The sequence below is a fragment of the Heterocephalus glaber genome, unplaced genomic scaffold (assembly GCF_053883595.1).
Source record: "Heterocephalus glaber isolate CG9 unplaced genomic scaffold, H.glaber_assembly_v1.0 deba00001465, whole genome shotgun sequence".
Classification (NCBI taxonomy): Eukaryota; Metazoa; Chordata; class Mammalia; order Rodentia; family Bathyergidae; genus Heterocephalus; species Heterocephalus glaber.
Genome location: NW_028258312.1, coordinates 5,737,671 through 5,759,540, shown reverse-complemented (window position 1 = coordinate 5,759,540; position 21,870 = coordinate 5,737,671). Strand labels below are relative to the sequence as shown.

General features: G+C 36.4%; 1 protein-coding gene across 1 annotated transcript in view; it reads left to right on the top strand.

Moving 5' to 3' along the window:
• Man2a1 (mannosidase alpha class 2A member 1) overlaps positions 1-21,870 on the top strand; it is a 170,146-nt gene that overhangs the window by 16,552 nt on the left and 131,724 nt on the right. The window contains exons 2-4 of the mRNA XM_004841766.4: positions 5,596-5,850; positions 8,128-8,272; positions 18,850-19,021. Of these exons, the coding sequence (XP_004841823.2) occupies positions 5,596-5,850; positions 8,128-8,272; positions 18,850-19,021 (572 nt within the window). The remainder of the gene's footprint in view (positions 1-5,595; positions 5,851-8,127; positions 8,273-18,849; positions 19,022-21,870) is intronic.

Here is a 21,870-nt window from a genome sequence, read left to right as displayed (position 1 = left end):
TAGGGAGAAGCCAAGTTAGAGAGAGAGAGAGAGAGAGAGAGAGAGAGAATGAATCAGCCTTATGGATCCAGAGGGAGTGTTTGAGTGTGGAATGTAGGTGTTCTAATTTTATTCTAACTGTGATGAGGAACCAGCAGTGGGTGCTAAGAAAGGCATTGTAGCCAAGTAGCGTGGATGAAGGATGTAAGCAAGAAGTGGGACATCAATGAAGCGCCTGTGGCCCTAGGCTAGGAGAGATGGTGGGTGCCTTTGGACCACGGTGTTAGGAGTCCAGAGGCAGAGGCAGGCTGACTTGAGTATGTTGGAGGTTGAATGGAAAAATCTTCAGATAGGTTGGGTGTGTGAACACTGTGAGGGAGGGAGGTGCCCAATTAGATGTAGATGAAAGCGACTTAGTGGAGACTGGAGTGCTGTTACATGACATTGGGGAAATGGTGTTTTTTGGACTTATGTTTGAAGCTCAAACAGAGGTGTCAGGCAGGCATTTGAATGTATGGATTTGTTTTTCAGAGAAGAGATTCCAGCAGAAGGTGTAAGTATGGGAGACATCAGTACAAGCATGGAATTTAAATCATGGAGTAGATGAGATCATATTAGACATTGTACAGAGGCAATAGAGTGTAGGAGCTAACCTTGAGGGTTTGTCACATTTGGCGGTGGAAGAGAGAGAAAAACAGCAAAGGAGACTGATAAACAGTTTTCAGGGAAAAAACCAAGGGCATGTTGTACTGGGGATGAGTGAAGGAAATGCTGCTCCCAGGAGGAAGGTCCGCTTCACTGGACCACACTCTCCTTGGATGATGAGTAAGGTCCCAGCACAGTGCTTCTCATCAGGTGTGAAGTATGGGCAGCCCTGGGGACTTTACAAGGGCAGTTTTGGTAGAGCGACGTGCAGGTGCTGATTGGAATGGGCACGTGAATGAATTGGGGGCCTGTAACGCAGGAAGGATAATGACTCCTGATAATCCCAGGATTCTCATGAAGAGGTTGGACGTGGAAGAGACCGTGGGGTATTTTTGTTGGGGTATGTAATGAATCTTGAGAACTCTGAAGAGAGACAGAGAGGCAGACAGAGACACAGAAGACAGAGACAGGCTTTATGGGGAGAATTGGCTTACTTAGAGTGATTATGGAGGCTGGTAAGGCCCACAGTGGGACATGTGGAGGCTGGAGAACCAGAGAAACTGGCAGTTTGGCCCAGTCTTTGTCTGCAGGCTCTGCACCAGGGAAGCTGATCGTGCAACATTCAGGCTGAAGCCGAAGGCCTGAGAGTTTTGGGAGCTGCTGGTGTGAGCTTTACAGTGCAAAGACCAAAGAACCTGAAGTTCTGACATCTAGAGGCAGGAGAAGGGTGTGCTGGCTCTGGAAGAGAGGGCAGGACTTTGCCCTTTATCTGCCTTTTTGTTCCAGCCAGGCCTCTTGCTGCCTGGGTGGTATGTGGGCTGATCCTCTCCGCAGTCCACTGACGCACACCACACACCATGCTGCTCAGCTAACACCCTCACAGATACACCTGGGCACGCCCACTCAGGCTAATCAATGCCAGGCCACCTGGCTTTCCCTTTCAGGAGAGGGGGAAGGGACCTCAGTGCCTGCTAAAGCCTTGAGAGCAATCAACGCTGTAGCAGCTGTGTGGATCCTTTAGTTCAGTCAGGTTGACACCCTGAATCTTCTATCCCATGGGGTTCAGAGATGCATAGGAGTTTGACTGACCTTTTTTTTTGGTACTGGGGATCGAACTCGGGCCTTTGTGCTTGTGGGTCAGGCCGCAAAACCACCGAGCTAAATCCCCGGCCCTTGACTGACTTTTATAAAGTTAGATAGAGTATAATGTACAGTATAATATGTGATTCATAGACTAAGAAACTGGTGATATTTGACTGTTTTTGCCCTATGAGAAAGATAGTTTGGTATAATAGAACATGTTATCCTGCTAAGCATGAATTGTTTTTGGAAGGGACGATTGATGGCAAAGCATTGAAAGGGTTTAATGAAAAGAACAAAGCCTCTGAGCAGTTCAGAGACGAGACTGGAATTCAGCATGGGCCTTTGGGGCAGGAGGGGAAAGAGACATTTTTCAGTTGTAACCAACAGGAAGGAGATGTGCAAATTCAGCTGCACATGAGTGATTACAGTGGCTCCAGTCCCCAGCAGCTGGTGCCCTCCCTCGGGCAAATAATTAGGTAATAAGTTTAGATTTAGCTGTAGATACAGTCATTGATTTTGTTCACGGGACTGAGTGGATACCGATCCTATTCTTCGTTGGAGTTGACGCTGAATTTGCTCTCTCAGGTGTCTTTGATATCTGTGATTTTTTTGTGCAGCTTTTTTTTCTCCATTAGCAGAGAAAATCAAACATGACCTTCTTCCCCACTCCTCAGCAGTGCAGCTCCTGGCCTCCCTGTAGAACTGATTAGCAAATCAAAGCATAAAGTGGTTTTCTCACAAGTGATCTTTTAGCCTTACAGAAAATTGACTTTTTCAATATTGCTATCAGTATTCTTTGACTTATCAGCATAATTGAAATATTATCTATGATTTTTGTTTCTTTAATGCTGACTTCAAGTGCATCGTTTTAAGGTCACACCTGTCCTCTGTCATAAGCACAGAATTTGCTTATGAGATGTATGTCAAGAACTTTGGCTGTGTAGAGGGATCTGACTTTATTCCACTACATAAAGTGGTTTAAAAAAATGATTTTAGACCATTATGGTGACATTTCCTTAGGCCACAATTCTCCATGCACTTGACTCAGGACACAATTTCAGGTCCAGTCATTCATTGTGTCCTTAGAGGTACAGTGAGATTGAAAGTCTGTTTTTCATGTCTTTAGGACCCCTCTTCATGAAACATCTTATAATGTTTATTTTGAATAATATCCGTAGGTTATGGGACCAAGGCTATAGTAAAAATATTCCTAGGAGAGAGCCCCTTCATCCTCAGAGTGTATTTATTAAGTTATAGGGAGTTTTGGTTCCAAAATGATCTTTTTTTCCCCACAGTATAGAAAGATCTGGAGAAATGTTTTAAAAGCTGGCACTCATGTATTAAAATTGTAGTAATGGAATGCTCTAAGTATGAGATAAAATGTGGCATCTTTAGAAGCTCTGAAATGACAGCATTTTAGACTGAAGTTTTATTTTCTAGAGATGTGTAACTTTACTAAAGGCAAGACAAATTAATGGGTTCTAATTCTACTTGGAATAAACTTGATTTTCTGTTATTTGCTGCAGTAGAAATGGTAGCACTGAAGGGGATTTTTGTCTTCTTCATTGGAAAAATTCAACAGATTTATCAGAAATGATTTCAGAAAGCCACAGTCTATGATGTGGCAACAAATGATGGTTTGCCCTTCCCTTGTTCCAGTCAGCCTTTGTGAATGTGTCTGTTTAGAAAGACGTATACATATAGATTAGTTAGCAGTGTACTCGAATCTCAAATCCTTCTGCACCTTTGAGCTGAACTTTGCCTTATGCCAGAGAACCCTCTTTGGTCCTACCATGCAGAATGACTCTTAACCAACCCTGATGTGTACTTATGGAGAAGAGTTTGTACTAGGATGCTGCTTAGCCAGTCTGAAATCCTCATACTTGAGTAGCTTCTCTGCTGAATTCCCCTCAAGTTTCCTTTGCTGTGCCGTTTTCAGCTGGTGTGTAGTCTCTTGTTTGTCACTAGAGAAAATGGCTTATCTTGCAGGAAGAGATCCGTGCTGAAAACCTCCCACTTCCTGTCTCTGTATGTGCTGATGAGCAGGCTTCAGAGTTCTTCCTTTTGGTGATATACCACTCCAGGACTGGCTCTGACAAACCTGCGGCTGTATCTGTGGCATGCCTTGAAGTAGGGAGGTCTGTGGATGCACATGGCTGGCTTGCCTCTCTAGCCCTAGGGCTTTGATAGTCATCCCAAGTATTGTGCCTTCCCTGCCCCCCAACAAAATAATTGGCTGCTACTTTTGTCTAATTTTTTCTTACTCTAAAATTTCTTTGCTGGTCTCTTCATATTGTCATAGTTTGCTTGGATAACTGGCCCTATCTTAGAAGATCTCAGTCTAATAACTTCTGTCCTTTCCCTTGTTGAACTGACCAGTAACCTGTGAGTGTATTTCTTATACCTCTCATCATTACAAAATCAACAGATACTCAAAATAGGCTTAAAAAAGTGTAAATATCCTTAACTAGTTTTAACTATCCTGATACACATGTATTTTTTTAAGTTATATCATACAAATGCTTTTTTTTTATATATTCTATTTTAGAATCTCTCCAATTTATTTCCTGAAGATACCTTCCCTTATATTTTTAAAAGATTAATATGTCTAAGAGTTTAGTAACTAAAGACTATTTTATGATGCAGGTCTACCATTTGACCAATCTATTTTTAAACATTTAGATATTTTCTCTTTTCTTTCTTTTTGCCTTCTTTTTATTTCCTGGAGATAGATATTTGGACCTATTTGTTTGCCATGAAGATAGTTACTTTTTTTTTTTTTTTGGTACTGGGGATTGAACTCAGGTCTTGTGAGGCAGGTGGAACCACTGAGCTAAATCCCCAGCCCAGTAGTTACTTTTTAAAACCTTAATGTAAACTTTCTATGGTGTAGAGGCAGACTGTTGGATTATAATATAGCCCTATGTATTCAGAGACACAGGGGCATATCTGAGGCATATCTATCTTCCTACTGTAGCCTTATGCCTGATAACAGTGGATGTTCACTAAAGAATTCCTGTTATACTCCAGAAACCTGAGGGCCCTTTGACAAGTAGAGGAGCACCTATTGTATGCTTGGAACCTATGATATCAGGTTGAATGGGGGAAGATTATCCTTGTTCTCATAAGCTGAGGTATTACTCTATAACAAAAATTTGTGTTATAGAAACAGCAAGCCTCTTAGTGTAAGGATCAATTAAAAAAACTGAGAGTCACTCAGCATTGTAAAAGCAGTTGAATGACACACGTTGTGGTTACTTGGGGTGTGCTCACTGTTTATGTCTAATTAAGAGCTGATGGGGGCTGGGGATTTAGCTCAGTGGTTCCGATGCCTGCCTCGCAAGCACAAGGTCCCAAGTTCGATCCCCAGTACCAAAAAAAAAAAAAAGTTGACGAACTGATGTTTCTGTAGATGATACTTCTTATTTAGGATTGTCCACTAGTGTTAACAGGTTGGGATGTAATAATGATCTTTGTCATGTTCATACTTTTTGACTCTTGTAACTCAAATCAATTAAAGTTACATTTAATATTTCATACTTGAATATAATATTATGTTGTGCCTAGTGATTCCAGAGATCCAAAGATCTTTTAGGACTGAGTTTAAGGGGAATATAAACATAAATCCCAGAATATTTTTGTTCCTTCTGTACACATTTAAAAATATGATTAAACAAAGATTGAAGCTATGGAGAAGATTTTCTGCTGTACATTGGTATTTCAATCCTGCCAGTATTCATGCTTTGTGTGATTTCACTTAAAAAGGTAGAAAGTGAAGGGTGAGTGGCTCTGCCCAAGAGGGCAGCCACATGCTTAAGAAAAAAAATATGTGTCTTAGCAGAGCTATATTAGTGTTTCATATAGCTACCCTTTTCTTTTTTATTATAGGGCCAGCTCTCAATGTTGCAAGAAAAAATAGACCATTTGGAGCGTTTGCTGGCTGAGAATAATGAGATCATCTCAAATATTAGAGATTCGGTCATCAATTTGAGTGAGTCTGTGGAGGACGGTTCGAAAAGCTCACCAGGCAATTTCAGCCAAGGTGCAGACTCTCGTCTTCTGCCATCACAGGTGTCCCTTCAGGTCGACCCTAAGGATTGCCTCTTTGCTTCACAAAGGGGAAGCCAGGATCCCGATGTCCAGGTAATGTAGGCGCTCATAATAACCACAGGCTTTTCTGTTTTGGTTTTAGATTTGATCTGGTGTGGGTTCTTCCTTGGTAAGTTGTTCATACTCTGGATTCCAGCTTTTCTTTTTGCAAAGTGATTTCATTAGTCACTTCATTCCTTTTTTTTTTTTTTTTTTTTTTTTTTGGTGATGAAATTCTGTAATTTTGTTTCAGTTTTCTTGTGGGTATGTCTTTTTTGTATGCCTTTCCATTTTTACTTTGGGTAACAGTTGTAAACTTTTAAAGGTTTAATTTTGCCAAAGAGATTTTCTTACCTTCTTTTGGATACCACAAGAAGAGCATTGCTCTTACTGTTTATTTGATTAAATAAAATATATCTTTAAGTTAATTTCATTTGTTTCATTTTACTAGCAAATTAAAAATTACCCATTTGGCTTACATTGTATTTCATTTGGAAAACCGTGTTGTTAGAGGGTAAGGAGTTGAAAACCTGGGTCAGAAAGGACTTCTGTCTTTCTTATCTCTATTGTGTTCCTCCTACTGTCCTCCATTGCACTCAGCGAACTGCCTTAGACCGGAAACTACATCTCTATGGGAGGACCCTAAGAAGTGAAGATTTTAAAGATGGACAAAATTAGTTGGCCTGAAGCTTGGCTTTAGAGTGGGCATTTCCGGTGACTCCTAGGGCACAGAATGTGATCTGATTTTGAGGCTGTGGCTCACAGGCCATGCTAAGGACTGGGACAAGTCTTGCACCTGTATCCTCATTAGCTAGTGTGTGGGCAGGTTCCGACAGGACCCTAACCCTGTGCTTTGCAGACATACCTGTTCTGTGAGGTATGCCCTCACTTTGGGTTTTATTGAGTACTTAGGTTCCAAGTGTTGTTGACCATGCTAAGGGAACAGCAAAGCTTTTTTTTTTTTTTCCTGTCTTAACGTGGACTGGATAGAAGGGAGTTGCTGAGCATCATGAGCATAGGCAGAGGCAGGAGGATACTGGGAGAGCAGAGGTAGTTGAGGGCTGAGAGAAAGAACCAGGAAGAATAGCAGAGACTGCTGACTTGTTCTTCTACCCTCCTGGTTCCCAAAGATTTGTTCGCTTATCCTTGGGAGAGTTTTATTTTATTTACTAAAGGCATGAATTACATATCAAGAGATAGATTGCTGCCTTAAAGTACTTTGTAATTATTCTTGTTTAATTTTCTGGTATTTTTAATGTTTTTGTAACTTATATATATACTAAAATGCACCATCTGCAGCCTGTAATTTTTATAGCCTAATTTTCACATACTTTAAATTTTTATAAATGATTGGTTGTGTTCTTTGTCATATTTAGTATTTTGGAGAATATAAGACCAAAAGTAAAGTTGTAGATACTTCTTTTTGGGCAGTGTTTTTTCCTTTGTGTCGGAATTAGATTACTAGCCAGAAGAAATACTGCATGGAAAAACTAGAGAAGATTTGCTTATTTGTTTACTTGTCTTTTGAGATAGGAGCTAACGTTGCCAGACTGGTCTACAATTCCTGGGCTCAAGGGAATGTCCTTCTTCAGCCTCCTGAGTAGCTGGGACTATTGGTGTGCGCCACCAAGCCCAGCTCTAAAAAAGTTTGGATTCTTGTTTATTTGTTTGTTTTGGTACCGGAGATCGAACTCGGGACCTTGCGCTTGCGAGGCAGGCGGCAGCACCGCTGAGCTAAATCCCCGACCCAAAGTTTGGATTCCTAAAAGCTAAATTTCAGTATTAAAAATTTCCTCTATTTTGAAATGATTTTGCCAAGTTGACCCTGTCATAATTTTATTTTTAGAACAAAAAGGTAAACATGACATGTGCTAGATAGACAATGCAGATACATTTTCTTTCAGGTATAGATTTTAAAAATATAAGATTGATTATAAAGTAAAGATGACCTAAGTAAATTTAAAAAAAGCTGTTTTCAGTACTATATTTAAAAATGCTGAACTACTTTTTCATAAGCAAATTTCGTGAGAAACTAATGTTCAGTCTCTAAATTTCTATTAATTGTATTGGAAGTAATGAAAGAGAAGAAATTGAATGAAATTATATTTGATAAAAACGGAGGGGATTATTTTTCAGGATAGTTATGTAGCACAACTAGCCTTTTAAACTATTGAATAGTAGGTAATGTTTTATGCCTTAAATTTCAATTCTACAGAAATTGCTTTATTTTATAAAATATATATGCAGAGTGCAGCAGTGAGGGATTTTGAACATTTGTCAACACCAAGTGTGAATTAATAATGGTTAAACCTTAATTTTTTCTTCTTTTAGATGTTGGATGTTTACAATCTAATTCCTTTTGATAATCCAGATGGTGGAGTGTGGAAGCAAGGATTTGACATTAAGTATGAAGCTAATGAATGGGACTCGGAGCCCCTGCAAGTGTTTGTCGTCCCTCATTCCCATAATGACCCAGGTAAAATTACACTCCAGAAACTAGATGTTATTAAGCCCTCTATAGACCCAGAGTTCTTTAGTGAGAATCCAGTAGAGGCCACTGCTCACACTGTATTAATAGTGATACACTCCTTTCATGTCACTGTATTTCAGTATTCTCATTTTATCAAATTATGCACCATTCAAAGATAGTACTTGTACACTGTGAAACAGATACACATGAGAAGGACTTAGCTTTTGTAGGTGAAAGTTGTACACATTTCAAGATACTGATAGTTCATTTTAGTTGCTTGGGGTAAAATATAGCATGGGAGAATTATTTCCTGTCTATAAACTACTTCAAAAAGGCAGGTGCTCATGGGGAAGTTTGAATCTTGACATGGAGAAGTGGTTAGGAGTAGCTTTTGTGTTCATTGTGTCAAAGCCAGTCAGCATAGGAATGAGCCTAGCCCTGTCTCTCAGTGTTAGATGACTTTAGGCAAGTTACAGTATTTAATCCCTCTGAGATTGTGTTCTCTCTGGTAGACTCAAGATTATAGTAGCTCCTTTAAAGGGTGAAATGTAAAGGATTCATGCATGGTACAACAGTAGCTACTGTTGTTACGTTATTTTATATCATATGATGGCTTTTATTCTTTGGGACTAGAGAATTTTTTTCCTTCAAGGTAAGAGGAAATTGCTACAGTTATAGTGGGCCAGGTGATTTAATGTGGATATTTGTGCTGTGAAGACATAGCGCAGCATGAATACCTAGTGAATTGAATTGTAGTGTTTTTTGTGAATGTGTTTCTGAAGACTTCTTTTGAAGGACTTCATTATGCTTCTATTTGTTCCTTTTCTCAATATCTCAATTTTGTTATTACTATCAGAGCACCATAATTCCCCTCGGTACTTTGAAATTTTTTTCTTTACTCTCAGTATGCATTTGTCTTTGACTTATATTCTTTCCCAGTAGCTTGTTGGCATGTATTCCTTTGTATTTTTATGAAAATATAATGTATAACTTTAGATCTGGACACTTGATTGTAGCCCATTTCTCCTTTTTTTTTTTTTCTTTTTTTAAAAAGCAAAACAAAAAACCTTTCATTATCCTTTTCCTTTTCTGCCATCCCTAATTTCCATCAATTTCATTGTTACTCTGTAACGTAGGCACTTAGTAAAATCTGTGGTTTACCAGACAGGGTGTTGAATGTTTTATAAACATCCAGTGCTTACAATAACCCTTGAAGATTGGGTCACTATTCATGGTAAAGGTGTGAGAAACTTGCCAAGGTTACACAAGTAGCAAGGGGCATTGGTGTTATCGCCTTCAGTTTTCTTGGATTTTTTTTTTTTTTTTCCTTTGGTGCCGGGTATCGAATTCAGGACTTTGCGCTTGCGAGGCAGGCGGCAGAACCACTGAGCTAAATCCCTGGCCCTGTCTTGGATCTTTGACTAGAGTAAGCGTGAGTGTCAGAGACCATGTGTCAAACTCTATTCCCATTACCTAGCCCATAGTTGGCATAGAGTAGTAATTGCTGAATATGTAAGGTCTTCTCTTACCTGTCTTCATGCTTCTCTACCGTATTTGCACGCTGCACACACGCCTACACTTGCACATACACAATGGCATACGGATTTATAGCACTGTCCTTGGTCTGCTCACTGGCTTGTAGGGTGAATAAGGGCTGGAACTATGTCTTATTAACTGATGTGTGTGGAATGCCTGGAACATAGTACTAAATTGCAATTCAGTTCTGTAAGTCAGTGAACTAATGATTTTAACTCTCCATACTCGGGTGAAACACTTGATTTGTTCCTTGGCCTTTGTTTTTCTTTGACTTTCTTCCTCTCTGATGTCGTATTTCTATTTCTTGAAAAAAATCTTATTTAAAATGCACTTTGTACTTTATACACTAGCAACAGACAGTGTTAAGCTCTTTGAGGGCAGGGATTACCCTTGTCTTTTAGATTTTTCTCTGTTTGTTTACATTATGGTTCTTGCTGTACTTAGTATGTTGTTTTGTGAGAGGACACCCCTAATAACTGTTTCTGACTGCAATAAATGAATCTCTCTTGGTATCCTAGCAACCATAGTTGAATCTTTTTGCCTTAGTAAAAGATGTTAATGACCCTTACCTTCAGGCCCTTTTCCACTTGAGTTAAAAATAATGGTCAAAAGCAGATTTTTAAAAACTAAAACAATTTTTGCCGTCAAGCAAAATGCTAGAGAAAAGAACCTGCTGACTTTTAAAAATAATTTTCACTCTTCCTTAACAAAAATAGAATATTGATGAATTATTCTGTGAAAAATGGAATCATTCAGATCATAAAAAAATCACTGTTCTAATAGGAGAAAAAAAAATATATATATACATTCCAAGTCACAATATGACTCTGAGGGAAATCTTTGTAGAATACTCTTAAATGAATGTGCAGTTAAGCACTTTACTTTCTAAATGAGATTTATAGGGATATATTTGCATTTCTACAACAATTTAAAACAAACCTTTTATCTCTATTTTGTTTCATTATTTATGTCTGTTAGGTATAGAAATATTTGAAATAAACTTTTTGAACAATTTCTGTTTTTAGTACCCTAAATTAAAAGAATTTATGTTGTGTTACATAGATGTAGATATAAGGTTTTCTTTTTCTTTATAGGCTGAGTTGGTAATATCCTGCAAGAAAGCTAAATTTCAAACAAATATTTGTATCTTAATAAAATCCTTAATTATCCCCTTTTCTCAGTCTGTAAGGACATGTAACAATTGTCATATGACATTTAAATGATTTACACGAGTTAAAACAAAATTGGAAAAGAATTGTTAGGTAAATGCCGATAACTTTGTACTGTAATGCTTTTGAAAAGTTTTGAATCATAGACCATGAAATTAAATGTTAGTTGATTGATACATGTTCATGTTGTACTTAATAAGCTGATTAAAATACAATTATAGCACCTTTGTATCTACAATCTTAATTCTTCGCTTCCCACTAGTTAAAGTGCCGAAATATTAGTTAATTTTCCTTCAAAGAAATCACAGTCTGTAGAGAGAAGATAAGGTATACTTAATAGAAGATTGAACAGCATATTGTTAGTTCAGCAATTTATAAAATGAACATTAGAAAATAATCCCCCATGTGGTCGTATGACTCTAAAGTAGGGGGAAGACCTAGTCCTATAAGTTATACTGGAAAATTATTTTCTTTTCTGATTTTGATGAATTTTCTTTTTGATTAAATAAATGACATATTTTTCAGCATCTTTTTTAAGTTAAGAAAACATTTTTGCAGAGTATTATATGATCTTTTTAAATCAATGTGTGTATCAGTCCTTAGTCTAAAAAAGTTTTAAAAAAGAATAAAAATGTGAAGAAATCACAGTGTAATCCTATTTTCAAACATTTCTGTTCAAATATTGTCAAGTACAATCAGTCTGCAAACAGTTTGTGTCAGCTGTCCTTGGCTAGTGTTTCTGTGGATGGAAAATGATCAAGACAGAAGGCTGGTTGCCAAAGGAAGCCAGTATGGGGAAAGAGTTCATTGGTAGAGAAGTCTGTGTGTACATAGTTTGGGGAGCTCTCTCTTTGCTCTGACTTCAGTAGGATAAAGTGAATTCTTGGTTTTGACAGCCATGTTGGAATATTTGAGTTTCTGGGGCTCACAATAGTACTGGAAGTACTGAGAGATAGGGTTCATTGCCTGTCCCACATTAGGGGGGTGGAAAGGGCTAAACTGAGCCACATTTAACAGGTGAGGGCAGTGCAGCTGAGGTAGGGTGCAGTAATTTGTTCAGAGTCAATTATAAATTCCTAGAGGCTGGTGAATTTTAATCTCACATTTGTCTGATGCTAAAATGCATGTTTTTTCTATTTATCATACTGTCTCTTAAGGTGCTTTATGTAATCAAAATGATTCTATTTCTTTTCTTCCTGCTTTATGGGCATTATCCAGTTTAGCATAATGCTAATAGAGTTGTCAGATACAGCAAATAAAAATATAGGATACTCAGTTAAACTGGAATAAACAGTGGATAGTTTTTAGTGCATGTATGTGTTCCAAGTGTCACATGGGATATACTTATCCTAAATGTTTGTTATTTATCTGAAATTCAAATTTAACTTATATTCTGTATTTTGTCTGGCAACTTTGTTATTTAATTGTTAAGTGATTCCATTTAAGAATTAAATTACATGGCACTCTAGAATTCTGTTTTTAAGAGTATTTAAAATTTATGTATCAAGGTTCCTTTTATAGAGGAAGCAAATGCAGGTGGTTTGGGCTCTCATTGGACTTCATTCCATGAGGAAATATGCATGTTCACTGGCTCTTGAGAGATGGTCATTAAAGTATCTCCTGATTCCTCTCATTTCAGTAATCTCTATCTGGGTATTTCAAGGCTCACCAATGCCCTGGTAATAAAAATAATTACTGACCCTTTGAGAATTTAACATGTTCATGCACTGAGGTAGACATTTTTCATACAATAATCCATTACTTAGCAATTTATGACAGAGTCCTATTATTACACTCATTTCATAGATAGGAAAAGTAGCAGGAGAGAGGATGAGTAAGTAATCTGTCCATGGTGGAACTGGGTTTGAACTCAAGCGATCTTGGCTCCAGAATTAGGACTTGAAATGGTTGTTAAGTATCATATTGCTTTTTGTGAGTAATACTTCTGAAACCACAGACAGAACATCTAGGAGAAAAGTCTTTTGAGCATTGCCAAGCTATAGATCATCTACTTTAGTATTATTAATCATAAAAATGATTTTATTAACTATTTTGCAGAAGTGGACATTTCATCACTGTTTCCTATCCCCGTCTTCTGATTTTCCCGGTCCTTTGTTATTGAAATTGATATTCTGTCCTTAAATACTATATTAATACATGAGATAGTGAATAACTTTCCTCTACATTTTTTTAATAATTAGAAAATGATTTAAAAGCAGTATTTTGCATATTTTAAAGTCAATTTTTGTAGAAACTTTGATAATTTGACCAGCATGTCTGACCATAAGGCTAAGGAGTTCTCTCCCATACCCTAAGGAAGTCATTTTTATTTCTCATACAGACATTTTTCATTATTTTTTTCAAGCAAGTAAACTTTATTTGGAGAAGACTTACTAGGGCTCAAGTGTCCTCAGTTTGCATTGTAGATGCTCACAAATGGAGTCTTTAAGAAACAGGAATCTAGTACATACTTAGAAATTATATTTGGAGGCTGATCTCACAGTTGCACATATCAGATTTCAAGGTGTGCAGGTCTTTTAAAGGACACTTAGGAAATAGCACAGTCAGGGGTCACAGGATGAACCAAACCCCAGGTGTCCTAACAGTAATGCAAATATGTTCTTGTGGTTTTGGGTAAAATTTCCAGTGACAGCATCTTATGTGGATTTAAAAAAGCCCTATCTCTCAAACAACTTTAGTGTGAGTGAAGCTGATATGTTTATGAAAACTATTAGATGACACTGGAAAAAAAAGGTTAGCTTGTTTTGGAAACACGAGTTAAAAAACATTTTAAAGCAATCAGCAGATTTATAGGTTTTCAAGGATTTACAGATCTGTGGAAATGGCAGCTTCATCTTCGACTCTCCTAATCTTCTGGAAACTTTGGCTGGTTACTGAGTTTTCTTCATTTTGCATTCTGCCATGCCCTCTTGTAGGGAACAGGGGAAGGGGACGTTACCAGAACCTCTGCAGTGAGTCCTGGTCTCCTGCGAGCCACGGCAGCACACCGCGAATTACAGGAAAGGTAGAAAAATGATACTGAGCAAAAGCTGAGCTTTGGGTCTGATCAGTGCTGCTCTGGGCAGCCAAGACGAAAGCCCCCAGCTTACCGCACTTGTTATTCAGTACATTGGGAGAAACAAATGTAACATGACTTGCAGAGAGTTCAATACATCCTAGGTAAACAAGATGTAACAGTCCAAGAACAGTGAGGAACTGGGTAGATGTTTGTTCTCCCAGGATGTTTTCAGCTCCCAGGATGTTTCTTGTCCTGGAGAATCACAGCATCACCGGATCATTGAGGTCTCGGTTGTGACCGGAGGCCAAAATGGAGTTACTCCGTAGCTGGGCTGGAGGCAAGAGAATTAGGCTAACCAAATGATTTTACACTAAAATTATGCAGCATTGCTCCTGACACCCTCTTATTTCCCTTGGTCTATTATACACTGCACTTAATAACCATTTTTTTTTTAAACAGGATAATTGTAGTGGTCTCATTTCCTGTTTTTCTGTTTCTGTTACCTTTTTAGTCTGTTCTTTGCACTCTTAAAACATATTTTTGAAAGCACAGATCAGAGTTTTCTCTTAAACTAGAATGGAATGGTTCAGAAACTTTTAATATCTATGCCTTACATCTATTTTTATATTTATTTCTCACCATATTCCCACAATGTATTCTGCAGTGCAGCTGTCCCCGACTGCCTGCTGCACTGGAATTGACATGTACCTTCACAGTTTAGTGTCTTTTCCGTATGCTTTCCCCTCCATCCAGACGATGACTGTCCTAAGAATCTCTATTCTGTTATTCTGGTAAGACTTCACCATTTCTTTATTCCCACAGCATTTTGTTCGTATTTGCATTGTAGGATTTGTTTTCATTTTACTTTGGTTTATTACTTTGCCCTTATTAGATGCTCGGTACGCATTTGAGTGAGTAAACTAGAATGTTAATTAAAACTCTTTGACAGTTTATCAAGGGAGAAAACAAGCCTAACTTATAATAGAAACCTTGGAATTAAAATTAATCAGCTGCATATTTGAGTAATAGTAATAATATCAATTAAGATTATATGTCACTCCTTAAGTATAAGACTAGATGTTGCAGTCAGATGTTGAAAGGTTAACAAGTGATACATGAAACCTGTTGATTATTGATAGAGAACAGCTTAATTACTAAAATAAAAGCTTTTTATTTTTAAAATAATTGTAATTTGTTAATATATAATTAATAGGTGATTAGTTCATACACATTGAAAACAGGAAATAGAGTTCAATTTTATTAGTTTTTTAATTTTTAGAACTTCAAGAGGATATTGAATTTGGATTGTAACTGCTATATAGAACTTCTAGTTATTCACTCTTTGTTTTAGATATTTCTCCACTTACTTAAAATAACTATTAGCTCTTTTATGGGTAGTAGTGTTGTTAGAGTGAAAAAGAATAAATTGAAAGGTATTCTTAATGCTATTTTAGTCCTGGTTCAATTTCCAAGTGTATTCAAAGGAAAGGAAAAAGCTGTGAATTGACCACTTAAGTAAATTAGCTTGCAACTCAGTGTCCTAAGATTATTAAATCTAGAAGTATGAATATGATTTTATATCACAAAATTCATCCCATACAACTTCTCATAAAGTACTATCTTTCTGATTGGTTTCATCTTAATATACAATTGTAGTTTTTGCAGTAATTTAGAGAAAGAAAGAACCAATTCAGTGTAAAAGGGAGTATTTGATTATTGTATAAGAGCAGTAAGAGCTAATTTACTATTATATTACTCAATATTGAAAGCTGCAAGAGGCTATCTTTCAGTTCATTCTTCATTAATTGTGCTATGTTGTAGCTGTGTTAGTATCTATTAGAGATGAGTTTTATGGAAAGCTTTTAAGTTGACATCTCTGAGCTTGTAGTTTGACTCATGTAAATATCTTTGACATATTTTCCAGATGATTGTTGAAGGGCAAATGAAGTGTTGAAAGCAAAGTGGATTAACTGGTTACTGTGTTTCCTCTGAAAACTCTTGTGATAAGCTAGTCTTTGAAATGATCTTAGTTCATAACAAATTATAACTGCTGGAATTAGTTATATTCCTAAGATATCTTTTACTTATTAATTTTATAAAGACTACTCGTTCTAAATTTGCCTTTATGATAGATTACTGGAATTTTTATTAGATTAATTTTGGAAACATTCTACTGCTTATAGTTCTCTAATTTGGTCAATAGCCAAATTAGTTTCAACCTTCGCTAAAAGTAAGGTAAAAGGTATATGTGATGTTTTAAGATGATTGTTCTAATAGACATATTTCTTGTTATATATGTAGAATAAGAATATATATCTGGAATATACATATAGAATATAATGTATATAGATATATATTCTTTCTCTATATAAAATAAGAGCATGCTGCAGAGGTACCTTGTTTATAGATTTGAATTTTTAATGTATAGGTAGCTGTAGATTGTAAGTATTAAATATTATTATGATACATGCTAAAATAAAATCTCCCCTCATTACAGTCTTTATATTTTGTATGGTAAGAATGCTGATTTGTTCTAAGACTGTTTGGATTCATAGGGCTGCTGTAACAAAGTACCATAGACTGAGTGATGGTTTAAATAACCAAAATGATTTTCTCACCATTCTAGAGGCTAGAAGTTCAAGATCACATGCCAGCGGGACTAGTTTCTTTTCAGGGCCTTTTTCCTTGGCTTGTAAATCGCCCTCTTTCCTCTCTCTCTTCACATGGTCTTCTCTGTGTGTGTCTGTGTCCTAATCTCTCTCTCTGTTTTTTTTTTTTTTTTTTTTGGTACTGGGGATTGAACTCAGGACCTTGTGCTTGCGAGGCAGGCAGCGGCACCACTGAGCTGCATCCCTGGTCCCCTAATCTCTCATAAAGGTACAAGTCACATAGGATGAAGACCTATCTTCCTGACCTTATCTTACCTTAATTGCCTCTTTGAAGACCTTATTTCCAAATATAGTCACATTCTGAGGCACTAACAGTTAGGACTTCAACATGAGACAAAGTTTAGCCCATCACAAGGACAAAGAGTAAATTTCATGCAAATTGAAATTGTGAAATTCAGTTTTGTGTAACCAATATTTTAAAAATGTAGAATAGTTTATTTAAATATTTTAATTTTATACCTTTAAAAGTAGCTGTTCCAAATGCCTTTTTAAGTTTTCATTTTGCCTGGTTTAATTATACAGATAGGAAAAAGGACAATTAAAGACTGATGATAATGATATAGTGAAAGTAACAGCTAATATTTGTCAGGTGTTGTATCATATTTCAGGCTCAGTTCTGAGCATTTTTGGCATAGGTAGCCAGGAGTTAGGACATCCCTATTTAAGGTTAGGTTGTATTTCTTTTGCCCATCCCTAAGACTCCAGCTGAGGATCCTGGGGCAGGGCTCTAGGTCAATTCCTTCATGAAACAAAATGAAATTCTTCACAAACTGTTGTTTCATGAGATATCATTTAGTTTTTCTATAGATACAGACTTTTTAGTTAGTTGAATTATAAGTTGAACTATGTAAGTTGAATTATACAGGAAGCAGTCTTTGTTGACAAAGCATCCTACCAGTGCCCCAGATTGTGAAAGTCCTGTAAAACATTTTTATCCTGTATTCCTATTTGGCTTATACTTGTAATCTCACACCTGTCATATTACAGGTGTTCAATAATTAATTATAGAATGAATGAATTAAAGCAATACGGACAGATAGTTAATGGCAGCAATGCCCCTTCCTAAAGTGCGTATGTACATTGTCGAAACAGTTGTGTTATATTCTGTATTTCAGCAGGCTTTTATTTTTTACTAATTTTTTTTAACCAGCAAATAAAGTATATGTAGCATGTTTAGGTTAATCATAGACAAAATAAACAATCATTTGGATCCCTTGTACTTTAGTTCTCTCACATGTACTGGTATGAAGTTTGGAATCAATTTAGTAGTTCAGCCTGGTAGTACGGAAACTCTCTTCCCTGTAAGATTTCCTAAATAAGAAAAAGTTATTTTATAATATTTACACAGTGCCTACCACACTGGTGGCTGCATATGTTTTGCTTTGCCTATTTTAGTAGTCAGTCTGATGGGACTGTGTTTGGAACTGTAGCCAGTTGCTAATGTCTTTAGGTAAAATTTCCAGGATATTTGAAAAGTAGGAAAAATCAAGAGAACCAAATTGTCAATACCTATAGTTCTGTATTAAACAAACTATTCATAGAGGTATACACATTTGTTCTTTGATTAGTGTTACTTTGTACTTCCAAACAATTGAATAATGAACAGCCTTTGAGAGCAAATGGCGATTGTTGGCAGAATTCTGTTTCTCAGTATGCATATTATTGGTGTAATTACATCATTGTCCTATTGCTAGCTTTTAGATTTAGTTTATACAGTACTTACAGTTTTCTTGGTCCTAACTTAACTTGTTCAGCGGGTGGGAAATTTTAGATATGGTATGAGAGGATACAACTTTTCATCCTATAGTAGAAAATAGTACTGCCTACTTGTTAGCATATTTAAAAATTTAAGATTAAAAAATTCCTTAAACTGCAGATAAACCATTGTATTAATTGTTAAGGACAAATAACTGCTTTTTTGGCCTTAGGTAATTTTTCTTATTTTTCTCATTTCTATCTGAATTTTTGTGCAGTTTTCAGAGTGTTTTTATTATTTCAGTGTCAGTGGAATTTTTAGTCTCACATCAGCAAAAGAGAATTTCATTATTGAAAACACTTGTTGAATTTTCAAATCTGTTTTATATGAATGAATGGGTCTAAGGCTGTCCAAAGGTAATGCAATGGAATGTGACTTAATTGAAATTAGCCATTTGAATCAGACCTTTGTGGTATATTTGTGTCTTGATTTAGGTTGGTTGAAGACTTTCAATGACTACTTTAGAGACAAGACTCAGTATATTTTTAATAACATGGTCCTAAAGCTGAAAGAAGACTCAAGCAGAAAATTTATGTGGTCTGAAATTTCTTACCTTTCAAAATGGTGGGATATTATAGATATTCCGAAGAAGGAAGCTGTTAAAAGGTTTGTTTTAAAACTTTTTTGAAGTTTTGTAATACTAAAGACTTAATTGTATGGTGAAGTAAATATTGAATTTTTATTTGTATATCTGAAACTTACAGTGTTTCTCCACATCCTTTTTAAGTTGATTTTGATTCATCTCTAACAAAACAAATCAAAACCTGTCCATTGAAATCCTTATGTTCCAACTTTGTCCTGGCAGCGGAATTGCCAGGTCGAAGGGGCTTAATATTAAAGTTCTTTTTAAAGTGTATAATCAAAGTGACTTCTGGAAAGGTTGTTTCAGTGTATTTTTCAGCCTACCATTTAGAAATGTACCAATTTGATTGCCTGTTGGCTGATAATATAACTTTTAATAATGTTGACCAGTTTGATGGCTGAAAAATATTTTAATTTGCATTTCTGATTGCTATCAATATTGCCTATTTTGTCATATATAACAAAAAGTTGTGTATGACTTGCTTGATTGTACTTTTTCATGCTCATTTGTAGGGATATGTATTTTTTCATAAAGTTTTTATTTTCTTCTGAATTATTAGCCCTTGAAATAGCCTTAAAATTTTTATGTAGTGAAATCTGTTGATCTATTTTTTTTTGATACGGCTTTTGCTGTCACTGTTGAGTCTTTTCCTTGCCTTGTTTTCATTTTTTACCATTTGCTTTTTAAAACGCTGAAATTTATTTATATTTAAATATGGCATGGCAGGAACTTCTCTGTTCAGCAAGTACTCCTGCTCTCAGGAATTAAGAATTATGTTTTCATGAGTTGTTTTATTTATGTTGCATCACTTGTGGGGCACTGAGGGTATTAGTCACTATTCTGAGTACTTTACGGATTGTAACTGCTAATTCTCTGTTGTAAAATAGGTGCAGTCATCCTCATTTTACAGATCAGGATGCTGTCTGGTCCATGTGTCCCTTGTTAAACCTGGTGGCTCTGGCATTCCATCTGCCCGGGCTGCCCACCTCCAGAGTTTGTGCTCTTGACACATTCTGCTGCCTCTCTAAGATTTAGACGTAAATAGTCTGGTCTTTTCTGCTGATTTGGTGCCATCTTTGCTGTGTTTATTTCTTGGATTCCTGACCTGTTTCATAGACTTCTCTGTTAATTGTAATTGTGGCATGATGATACAGTTCATCAGGTGACATTAAAATCTTCTCTTGTATTTCTTCATTGAAAAAATTTTTTAATGAGTGACGATTTAACTTCCCCAAAGCTTTAGAATTAATTTGTTAAATTCTTCCAACTCAATTAAAAAAAAAAATCTTTGGACTTTGATGGACATTGACAAACATTTAAAGATAATTGTGGGAAGGATTGATTTCTGCTATGTTCATTAGAGGATTTTGTTCCCCAGATAGCAGGTTTAAGTTGCTTGCATTGCTGGCTAGGTGGTGTCATAAATGAAGGCTCTGGGGTACTGGGATGGACTGAGTAGCTGCCACAGCCCAAGGGGCCCTCCCTCTACTATGGCAGACAACTGTTGCCACAGGATCCAAGGCTGTCAGTCTTTCCCTCCAGTTACTCAAGCTACCATTCCTAAGTGTTATAGAATATACTTTGACTTTTTAAGTTGAAATGGTAGTAGCTAATTTAGATTAGCATATGTAGGTTCTGTTTGTGCACACACATAAATACAGACATGCATGAGCTCATGCACGCAGACACCCAGGTGCAGAGCCAAACAGTATTTCTGAATCCTTAGGTACCTACTAGTTTGCAACTTTGTAAATATTAAGAGCTGTAAAACTATGTAGATCTGGTGTATGTCTTATAAGTAGTTATTTGGCTGAGTATTAAGTATTAAAAACACTTTTTTTGTGTTTAAATCTTATGTTACTCCTTGAACACAAATAATACTTCATACTGTATTTTCTGAAAAATGGTAATTTTATAGAAATTTTACTGATTGTTTAGATTTTGAGTATTCTATCTGTAGTTATTTTTGCTTTTGCATTACTTGTATGATTTTTTTCCTTTATTCCATGGGCTAAAGCTTTTACTTATTTTTTGCTGGTTTTTGCTCACATCCACACCTCCAGAACCCATGTATATTTTATAGGTTTTTTTTTAAACCCTTGACCTCTCTGCTTTTCATCTTTCCTAATTCCTTCTGCCTGCTTTTACTAATGCTAAATGGGCCGGTCCACTAATTTTAATAAGAAGTGTACCTCTATCTTCACGTTTGCCTTTCAGCACTGTTCTAACCAGCTATTAAGTTTTTATGTCATTTTCTCATTATTGTATTTTTTCTAAGTATTCTATAACTGTAGTTATAGTTTTCGCCTTGAGTTGAATTTATCAGAAAAATAGTTTTCAACTTGAAAGTGCTGTTTTTTCCAAATTATAGTTTATTAGAAAGGAGATTTAATGTCTTATGGACTCTACGCTTTTTCTTTTTTAGAGTTTTCTGAGTACTTTTTTGTGATTTAATATGTAACCAATGTTGATTAACTTTATACTGCTGCTTGAAGAGTTTTTAGAATGTAGATTTTGATGGCTCTCTGTTAATTCAGTATCTTACAGTTACTGTTTTTATCTGTGTACAGTTCTACTATCATGCAATATGTTCTTAATAATCACTGTGCTATGCAGAACTGTGCAGTGAAACAACAGGGCCTATGGAAAAAATGGGGTTGGGCATAGCACTCAACACTTTCCTTAGTGACACACACACACACACACACACACACACACACACACATGCAAAAGAACCCACCCAAGTAGTGGAAACCTAATGAAGATGCTAGTCCAAGGCAGACATTGTGGTGCACTCTTGAGATCCCTGTACTCTGGAAGGGTAAAGCAAGAGAGCCAAGAGAATAGCAGGTTCCAGAGTAACCTGAATGAT